The sequence below is a fragment of the Scophthalmus maximus genome, chromosome 12 (assembly GCF_022379125.1).
Source record: "Scophthalmus maximus strain ysfricsl-2021 chromosome 12, ASM2237912v1, whole genome shotgun sequence".
NCBI lineage: Eukaryota > Metazoa > Chordata > Actinopteri > Pleuronectiformes > Scophthalmidae > Scophthalmus > Scophthalmus maximus.
This window is the reverse complement of record NC_061526.1, coordinates 16,286,156-16,297,095: the sequence shown is the minus strand read 5'-3', so window position 1 is coordinate 16,297,095 and position 10,940 is coordinate 16,286,156. Positions and strand designations below refer to the sequence as shown.

At 46.4% G+C, this 10,940-nt stretch overlaps 1 protein-coding gene across 1 annotated transcript in view; it reads right to left on the bottom strand.

Annotated features, from left to right (window-relative positions):
- Positions 1-1,468: 1,468 nt before the first annotated feature.
- The window catches only part of mdfic (MyoD family inhibitor domain containing), a 102,480-nt gene continuing 93,008 nt past the window's right edge, over positions 1,469-10,940 (bottom strand). The window contains exons 5-6 of the mRNA XM_035609903.2: positions 5,571-5,636; positions 1,469-1,608 (exon numbers count right to left, since the gene is read on the bottom strand). Coding sequence (XP_035465796.1) covers positions 1,484-1,608; positions 5,571-5,636 — 191 coding nt within the window. The 3' untranslated portion in view covers positions 1,469-1,483. The remainder of the gene's footprint in view (positions 1,609-5,570; positions 5,637-10,940) is intronic.

Here is a 10,940-nt window from a genome sequence, read left to right as displayed (position 1 = left end):
TGTGTGTGTGTGTCTGTGTGGACCTGCAGCCCAGCTAGAAGAGATTCACTTGAAAGTGTGTGTGCGTGAGATCGTGTATCCATGTCGTCAAGAGGTGGCCCCACTCCCCCAGTTTTCACTCGCCTTTTGTCTACTCTGTACAGTACTCCTCTGCTCAAACACACACACACACGCTCGCGCACACACACACACACTCTCAGCTCCAACCCACCCTGAGAGACGGAGACAGACCCTGCCGCCTGACACAAAAGCTATTGATTTTACTATCTGCTGCAATGAATGATCTTCCTCGGCCAATTTCTGAATTTAGAAATGAGTTCAATACTAATAATGATAGTGGAAGGATTTTTTTTTTAACTGTTCGAGTTGAGAAGGGGGGAAATTGAGAGGAGGGGGAAAAAGAAGGAGAGAGCAGCAGGAGAAGTGAAAGGAAGTGAAGATTTGTGTGTGTTTGGCTTTGGAAAAAAGAGAAGATATGATTTCTCGCCATGGGTGGGATTAAATAAGGATGACACCAATGGTTTTAACAGTCTAAATTACTACATTCTGCCCTCAAATACAATTACTCTTATTGGGCTTTCTTCAATGGGCTGAGAGTGGGATAAGTCAGTGGTGGGATTTTTCTTCTAAAAAAAATAAAATACTTTTAACAACTCCAACAACTGTAATATGAACAGTTTTCATCCACCTATTTTCACGCGCCGCTCTTCTGCCTTTTATGACGCAATTTTCGATATACAGCATTCTCGCGAGCTTGCTCCTTAATCCATTCATATATTTCATGCGCCATAAAGAAACAACTAGTTCAGTTTCTATTTTGCCTCGCACAAATCTTCCATAAAATAAAAAAACAGGCACATGAATATTTAACACGGCCTCTGTTTAGATGGGGAAAACTATTCGCGTCAAATTAAACAACAGACATGCCGAGGTGCCCAACAGGAAAAACTCACCAGACTGGAACATTTCTCCTAATATTTTATTTCTGGGTGCACATTATTTTTCCTGGTTACTCTGGAAAACTGCAATAAAGCATCGGGAACAGCCACGTTAAACCTCGCACGTGCTGGTGAAAGTGTGTGTGTGTGCGCTACAGATGTAAACCGACGTGTGAATGTATGTATGAGCCCAAATGACGGCTTGCAGTTATGTGTTTGCATGTATGAATGTTTGCATATGCAAGCATGAGGTTTTGCCTCTGATCTCTCCTCTCCCCTGCTCTTTTATTTGGGCAGCCGGGCAGCGGCTTGGTGGGGTGACGCGTGTTAATCAGAAGCCCCGTGCCCCGTGGAGGTGTTAATTCAACCCCCCTGCTACAGAGAGGTGTAGATTAATAGATAAGGGAGGTCTGAGCGAGGGTCAGCGCGATACGGCCCCGGCTGTGTTCGCCCGCTTGTCAGACACCTGCCTGGATTAAGCCGCCGGCTTCTCTCTCCGTTGTGCGCAGGTGAGAGGTCAACCATTTACCCAGTTCATTGGGCCCTCATTCAGTTTTCAAGGTGGGGTGGATCTGCATAAAAGGCTCTGGCATCTGTATGCTTCGCGGGGCTCGCCTGCACGGGGGGTCCAGCGCGGCGAGGTACAGAGGCAGACCGGGCGATGCAGGATCTGCCGCAGAGGATTACAGTAAATATACTTTGAGACTCAGGGGGAGATGAGGAGTGGATACCACGGTGGAAATGCAGTGGGGTCTTTTTTTAATTCATCTATTTCATAAATCAGATTTTTCGGCTGTACGGCAGCATAAACCTTAATACAGAAGAGTGTTTTCCAGGATTTTTCTTTTCCAGGAGTAAGGATGAGAACATCCTCAGCAAACAGAAAAAAAAAATGAGAAAAAAGGAGGGACGGGGGAGAAATGGGATAAGACGGGTTGGGGGGTGGGAGGAGGAGAAAAATGCACGAAACATGAAACTCTGCAAATTTGACTTATAACAAGCAAAATTACACCCCGCTGTCATTTAAATTATGGCTGCCCTCTATAAAGGTGTCTTTTAGGTGCATTAATTGAATTCGGCACTATTTCCCAATAATAATCTGTAAAGTTCAGCCGTCCATCCTTCATGAGATCCCCGCCGTGTACCAGACGAGTATCTATTTCAGTGGCTTAATTTATTTTCATGATTCGCCGATAATGACGGCCATGCAGGCTGTACATCAGAATTAACCTTCATTTCACTGAGGTATATTACGATGACAGTCCCCGACACATTTCACCTACACAAAGGGCATTCTCTCTCTCTCTCTCTCTCTCCTTCTCCCCCTTACTCTCCCCTCTCTCCCCCCTGCCTCCTCTGTCGCTGCCCCTGCTGTATAATCATCCTCGGCAGACCAAGATTGTTTGATAGCCGATTAATTTTCATAGGAAATCAAGTGGCCAGCGCTTTCTCTCTTTCTCTCTCTTTATTTCTCCTCTTACCCCCCCCCCCTCCATCCTCCTAACACATACACACGCTTCTTCTCAACAATGGCCCACAGTTCTTGTGCTCTGTGACTCTTTCTGTCAATTAGATGTTTTATTTAATCTCATCTCACGTTTTTTTACTCTAATAAATTGCAACCCGCCCCTCACCAACCACCAACCCCCCCCCACGCACCCCGCTTTCTGATATCTCCAGCGTGGTTAATTTATTTTGGACGATGCCGTTGTAACAAAAGTGCTGTAAATTAATCAGGAGACATCAAGCGAAAGGGGGTCCTTTCGCTCCGCGCGCCGTCTCTAATTTCTATGCAAACCATTAGGTGTCAGATATAGATTCCACCATTTGCTATGGTCTCAGTCAAAAGATTTCATTAGGGACCCTGACGTCACGTTTCGGAGGCAGCGCCGGATCATTTCTGTCCTATTTTCTCCCTCATGAGCTCTTTGTTCTTCGCCCCACTGTAGGATCCTGCCACTAAAAAGGCCCCTATGCAAATGACAATAATAGATTTCTTTTATTTTTTGCTAAGCACCGCCGCAACGCTATGATAGCCTATTTAGAGGGAAACCAAAGAAACATTCAATTTGTGGCATTAACCGGGGCACATGCAAAGGTTGCCAAAAAAGTGATTAAGAAATTACAGAATTGGTCCTTGGCTGCTTGAAGTTCTCTTTCTCTTTCTCTTTTTTTCTCTCCCTCTCTCATTGACATGACATCTGTAATGAGGAGGGCTGGTAATTAGAATATTCTGGAGAGGTAAGCCCTGCTGGAGCTGGCAGTCACAAGATTGATCTCTCTCTCCCTCTGTCTTCCCTCGACCATTTCTTCCCTCTGTCATAAGGGCCTGAACGCAGAACAGACAGAAAAACAGCTGTCTGATGACCAGACTCTCTGTGGATGGCTCTCACTCTTCTTTGTGTGTGTGTGTGTGTGTGTGTGTCTCACACAGACGAGCGATTCAAAGCCCCTCTGTCTGCAAATAAATATAATCAATCTCCCATTTACATACAAATAGGCTTCTCCCCTTCATCTTAATAATCTGCCCAGCATCCTCATGGAGGCAATATGATATTCACCCCACGTGGCAATTTCATATTTATCATTAGATGGCTTTATTGATTGTTGGATTTTTCTTCTCCCCTCCGGATGAAATTTTTTTTCCACTTCATTTTATTAGAGGATATTGAAGGCATGTAGGGCTGACATGGCACATACGCTTCATTATTTCCTGCCGAGGGACGATTATGGTTATTGACACTGTCACGTCTTCCCACTCGTCATCAGTTACCACTGCTTACCGCGCCGAGATACAGGAAGCCGCAGTACGGGGGTAGGGGGGCCACGGGCGCTCAGAACATCATCATGGGCGTTTAATGGGTGTAAACTGCAGGGGCGCTGCACGTGTGCGGCCGCATGTCGCTAATGTGGCTCATTCCACTTTGTGTCATGTCGATGATAGGCGGTGACCGGCGGGGCCCTGACTGAGTGTCAATCTCACTTTGGACAAACAACCCTTCTGACAGGGCGATCACTAGCGCCAGGGGCAACCAACACATCCATCATACATACATACAGTACATCCATAGAGGGCAGGGGCGGAGGAACAGAGACAGTCGTGGAGCCGGAGAAACTTTGTTAGCTCTAATTACTTATTCCAATTTTTAAAAATGATAATGCTGACAAGGATTATCATTTCATCATTGCACTGTAGGTGTCTTTTCGAAACAAGGTGGCACTTTGACATTTGCCTCCCACTGTTCTTCAGAGATTCTCACCATTCCTCACTCGGCTTTAACAAACACTTGACTGTCAGAGGATCCTTCAGGCACCTGCACGTAAACAAGAGAGGTGAAAATCAATGTGTCGCCGTAACGCCATCTGCGGCGCGGTGAAAATCGTCGCCGCATCGCACACTGTATAATAAAACGACTGCTGTCAACGCGCTGCGTAATGAGCGCATTAGCCGCCGCGACTATTCTCGGGGACTGCTATCAATAACAACAGCTGTTGATCGTCAGAAACACAACTTGTCACGTAATTAACTCGTCCCTCGTTGGCGTGATTACCTGCACAAATAGGCCTCCTACACGCGGCTGAATCGTGTGATCTCTTGCTTTCCCAAGCATTAGAAGAAAAGAAAAGAAAAACGGCGGTGGAGCAGCTCAAGTTATAATTTCGCCCATGATCCTCCGCTCCGCGATTTTAATAAGGCGTTAATGACCATTATTGATTCACGTGCGGACGTTCCGGGGGATCGGTTCGGCGCTGCGCTGACCTCAGACAACTCAAATGCCATTCTATCAGCGATGTTCCAGCCATCTGTGGCCTCATCAAATGACCTTCTTTTTTGGGTTCAAAAACCTTTTTGAATAATTAAGCACCACGATTTGAACTGCCCCCTGAGCATTACTGTACATCCACCAAACACTGGTCAGCTGAGATATTGTTTTCAGGCGGAACTATGATTGAGTCCTGCTTTGGAGCATAAGTAAACGATGAAAACATTTTTTTGGGCACACGCAAAACAACCCTGGGGTCCGTTGCCCCTTTCTAAGAACGGGCTCAGCCTCAAAACTGACTGTATAATCACGAGTTTCCTCGGAGATGAAAAGCGGTTTGATCAGCATCTAAGACCTTGCGGCGCGCGTGGCTGTCTGAAGCACAGCGGCGGCGCTGAGCGACTGAGCGAAGGTACGGTAAAAGATCATCAACGGGCGCTGACAAAGTGGTGCAATTAAGATGAATCGGGATCTGACAAAATGTTTGTCTGAGGTGTAAACACACAACTCAACCGTACCGAAGATGTAACGGTGGCAGAAACGCGGCAGAAATAGATCACAGCATTTAACAGCTTGTCATAATCAAACGAGATCATTAAAAATGTAGAAATTCCATGGGAGATTAGACTCCTGGTTCTCGGAGGGAAATTAGATGTTTGCCTAAATGAGGAAAAAGAAAAAAACTCTTCCTTAGAGGTCACCTCTGGATAACACACACACAGTATCATGGCCACATTCTGTAGCTCTTTGACAAACTAAAAACTACTAGTGTAGTATGATTGATAAATCCTGAATCCGGCACCAACACAAACTTGGAGTTTGTGTCTACAGGTATGTGTGTGTGTGTGTATAACTTTGCGTATTCTACCTGGGAGCACGGTATTCTTTTCGCCACCGGCCATGGTGGACATGGTCACTTGCTGCAGTACTGCACCTGGCAGGCGAAAGAGAAGGAAAAAAGCAAATGAACGCAAGCAGGTCGTTCAGGAATCACGATGGGTCAGTGCAACATGCGTATGAGAACGTACGTATGTTGCACTAACCAAGTCCTTATTTCAGCAAATTTATATATACACAATATATATATATATATATATATATATATATATATATATATATATATTTAAAAAAAAAACTTTATATCTAATTAAAATGATAACTGCATTCTCATTTTTCAAACTATCATATCCTGAGGGCCAATTGGGATGAGTGCTCCCCCCCCCCCTCCCCTCCCCTCCCATGTGGCTGCAGCCTCCCTCTCTCTCTCTCTCTCTATCAGTCTGTCTCTCTCCCTCCATCTCTCCCTCTCCGTCTTTCCCCTCACTCCATTGTGGCTCAGTGAACTGCTCCTACAGCAATATCCCATCATTACCATCTCCCCAGCTGAGCTTCAGCCAGCCATTATCATGCGGCATTATTAATCTTCTTGTCTTATCAACTTGCAAATCACAAACCATTGAGCCTTATGGCGCAGTTTGGGGTGCGCCGTTACTCATTTTGTAGGTCTACCTCGCCTCCGAGTCTTTCTAATCACCTGACGATTGTCACTCTCTTACTGGTGCCCTGCCCTTCTCCTGGTCCCTGGAAAGGATCCAAGTGTTTCAGCTCCATCTTCTTCCTCACACACACACACACACACACTCTCTCTCTCCCTCTCTCTCTCACCTAGACGTACTACTTTCCCTTCTTTCTTTCAAACGCCCACGCAGACACAGTTGTCTCTTGAATACGCTCCCTTGCTTCTTTAAATAAATACATGTGCACACGCTGTGTATCTGATACAGACTGATGTTGATTGGACCTGTAATGTACAAAAAGTTGGTCATTGAATGCCTGAAGAGATTTGGATTCTTTTTTGTTAAGGCTGCTTGTGTTGACATTGAGAAGTTTGTACTTACAACAACTTGACTACGCGTGACGTTCAAGTGCAGCGTACATGATAATCCATCAGTAACAAGGATAATTTAACTTTAACTTGCAGCGGAGTTTCTTTAAAAAAAATTCTACTTTTACTAAAGTTCCCCGCACGACTCCACGTCCTTCCCAACCACCCTCTTTTGTTTTAATCTCTAGTCTTCACACATCATCCAATTAATTTTCGCCTTTCGTCTTCACCACACCTGTCTCCTCTTATTTAAATCTCTATAACCAAAAAAAAAAGGAACAATAATGAAAAACATAAAATAAAATAAAACAAAGAGCCCTTAAATGAAATGCACTTTGGTCCCTGCTGCTGAAAGGAGACGACAGAAAGTGGAATAAATTTTATTAATGGGCGAGCATTAACATGAGTCTGCCCAGAGCTGACCCCTTTCCCTGACACATACGTCCACAATGTTTCTGTCATCTCTCCCTCGCGCGCCTCCCCTGCTGATATTAGTATTCGGGGGAGGAACGGAGCCGAGTAGAGAGGCGAGGAGAGGGAAAGTTTCTTTAAAGACACACCGTTGACCCCTGATTCTTGCTCTCACTTGAGTGTGCTTTTCTTCGGGGCTAAAATATTCACCCCGGAAAATGTGGTGTGGCTACGGCTATGCTACTTGAGGGAGGGGACAAAAAAGAGGGGGAAAAAATGTGTAGAAATATTGCGAGAGATGTGTGCTCCTGTGTGTATCTGCATTTGCATTCCCTTTGAAAACTTTGCATGATAAATCACTTTTTCTCCCCCCATAGCTCATTAAGCACCGTACAACAGGTACTGGGCATGAAATATTTAGCAGAAGACAAAGTGTTTCATGTGCTCCTATGGACCCAGCTATTACCCAGGCCCTTCGCATAACATCCGCCAAAAACAGCCCACCCTCTGATCTTCATTAATATCGTTTGGTTAAATATTTCAAATATGCTTTTGCATGTTTGATTAACATCTTTCGGAATTATTCAGTAAAACAGAGATTAGCTCTCAATGTTCCAGTGCTAAGGATGGAATTGAGATTACCCACCCGTCACTCTCCGAATGCGATGGCGTTCCAGAAGGAGGGGTAATATTTTATTCGATCAGTAATATATGGCAATGCACACTGGACAGTTCATGAAACTTCATGTCTCAACTTCCCCCACGCATTCAAATATGTGCTTATAAGCCCTGGGTATTAATATTCACGTTGAGTGTATTTTAAAGAACATTTCAGAGCCCTGCGTGCTCAACATTGTAATTTCCAAGCTTATCTAATCAATTCTGCAAGCTCCATCGGCCTCATATCAGGCCTCGTGAAAGAAATCAGCTCAGTGGCACCTTCAGAACACTTATAAATAATGAAAAACAGCGTTTTAAAAGAAAGAAGCGCTTAAGGAAAAAAAAAATGTTGATTAGAAAAGTGCCTTTTATCCCTGCCTTCAACTCTTTCACATTCCGAAGATGCGGAGAACTCCAGGCAAACCGCGACGAATAAAGTACCCCTATCTGACCAGAAAAAGAAGGAAAAAAGTATTAATTTTTGAGATAAAAAGTGCTGACAGCACAGAATGAGCCAGGTGGTATTTGGGTATGAGCGCTGGCGATGAGATGAGAGCCCAGAAGATCACTTTCATCTTGTGTATAGAGTTGTCCTTGAAAACGTCTCTTGAACCCCGTGCCGCGTGGAGAGCGCCGCGTTGCTTGTCTTGGGATTTCCAGACATTAATCTTTCTCTGCGGCCTGAATCTGTCTGTGAAGCTCCCAACATGTCCGAAGCGAGAGGTCCGACCCGGGCGGTGCGGGTCCGCCGATTCACCAGGCGAGCGCCGGGCCATCATCTACAAGCGCATGGATGAATGTGTAGCCCAATTGTCTGAGGAGCGACAGAAAGTTAAAAAACGTAGGAGGAAGTGAGATGGAGGGAAAAGGAATGGAAAAAGAAAGAAAAAAAAAAAACTTTTACATGGTTAACAGCATGTGTCCTATTTTGTCATGCTGGTGCTATGCAGGGGTAGACGCAAGGTGGGCAGGGTGAGTGAAAATACAGAGTTTTTATGCCCATCTATAAATTAGGAGCGGTGGGTTGATGAGCAGTGAAGGAGAGTCGTGTCTCGGCTCGGAGAGAGGAAACGACTGTGCTACTATTGCAACCAGATGATACCTTACACATGCACACACACATATAACCAAAATGATACACTGAGGTCTTGATGACAGTTATCCTGTTAGGCTGTTAAAGGAAAAAGACTGCTGGGCAACACGCACGCACACACACACACACACACGCGCGCGCACACACACACGCGCGCACACAGAGCTGGCAGGCACTGAGGCCCTTGCGCATCTCCTCCGGTGAGGATTTGCATTCTGCTCCTGGCAGGTCGACCGACAAATTGCCCAGGCAGCCGCGGGAGACGGAGGCTCTGGCTGAGGGGAGAGACGCTGCACAGGAAAGCGCCTCGTCCGTCTGATTCTCTCGGTGGAGCCGCTCCTGCATCACACCTCACTTCAGGAGGCGGGGCCGATAGGCGCGGACGGGCAAGGACTCTCTTTTGGAGATCGGAGAAGGCCTGGCGGCCATGGCCGGACTCTTCCTCCCTGGGGCCAGGAAGGGGCTCGGAGGCCAGTGTCCCCCCCAAGCTCGCCTAAGGCCAGCAGCCCTGGGGCTATCGTTCACAAATCAGCCCCCGTTTTCCCAATCAAAGATGCCGACTGGGGGAAACTGGCCCAAAGTGCTGCTTAGTGCCGTGAATAATTCACCGCCCGAAATGTCGTCACAAGAACGGACGGATTCACAGAAATTAAAGAGAGCGAAAAAAAAAAAAAGATACCAGGAGAACACCGCAATCCTTGTCCTGACCAAACTAATTTCAAAAACACTTCAATTTCAATCTTTAATCAAATGATAAAATGAACGGCAAAAAAAAAATTGGACTGGGAGATGAGCAAATAGGAAGATTTGCAAGCACAGTGTAACGCATGGGGATCAAAGTGAATTTTTTTCCCTAATTCCTATATTTTTACATGATTAATGATTCAGGGCAGTTCTCCGGCTTTATTAACACACTCAAGTTAAATAGTGGTGATGTAAAAAGACTAATGTTGAAACTACCGGCAATAGCCTGAACTTAAATTCTTGCAGTGCTGCATTTAGTGGCTACTTCCCATCAAAGGATGAACTTGTGAGAAGACGTGCTCCATAAAACACGACTTACAAAATTGGGATTCGAGAGTGATTAAAAAACAGATAGTCAGCATTTGGACAAATTCAATACATACTCGAGTCACGTGTGTGGAGACTAATTAGGGTATCCAATCGTTGCATATCCACCCTGGCTGGGTGCGCTGCCGCGCGCCGAGTGTTGAGGACCAAATTGCCCTTCCACATGTTCTCCTGTGAACCCAGAACACCGAGTGTCAACAATTATCACGGCCAGCCGAACATGCCTGGACGCAAGACCCAAGAATGAGTCCACTCGGGGCGCTGAGGACATGATGAAATGGATCCTCCAGAGTAAGTAGTAGGTAGCTGAGTCAAACTAGAAAAACAGGGGAATGGGGATGTAAGGTAGGGGAGACAATGGAGAGGCACCTTCCAGATTGTCAGTGTCACCCACATAGGTGCTAGTCCTGGAGCCGGGACTCACTGCTTTAATGGACGTGTGTGTTTGTGCTCAGTAGGTGCAGTATGAACATCCCCTGCTTCCCTGTTTGTTGCCACGCTGCCCTCTCTCCTTCTCCTTAATGAGGCTGTGCGCGTGGCTGCCTCAGCACCTGCCGTGGGTGGCCACGGGGTTAATCCCGCCCGGCTTCCTCCCTCACTTCGTCTTGCGTCTCTCCCTCTGCTACGCCTCTGGGCTGCTGACGGCAGCAGGCGCTGTGTGAGAGGGCGATGGGGAGGGAGGGGAGGTGACAGGAGGCGCAGATACCCCGGGGTTCCCCCCTCCAGCACAGCAGAATGAGTTGTACCAGACACCGCTGGATACCTGACAAGCGGCCGCCTTCATAAATTACCAAATGAAGATTGATCGTGCGCACCCCTCACCTCTTTTTGTGTCGCCGTGCAGGCTGACGCACACACACAAACACACACACACACACACACGTACATACACACGGCCATGCATAAACCCAAACAGCAAGAGAGTGACAAGTGAAGATATATAAAAAAAAAAACCCACAAACAGGCATCTGTACACACTGAACACAACAGAGTCATCGGGGGAGGCCCCGTGCTCGTTGTCAGGCCTCAGGTAGCAAGCGATCCGGCTGCTCCATGCTCCAACAGTTGGATAAAACAGTCAGTTGGGTCGGCCGGTCAGACCGGTGATGCGGACTCCA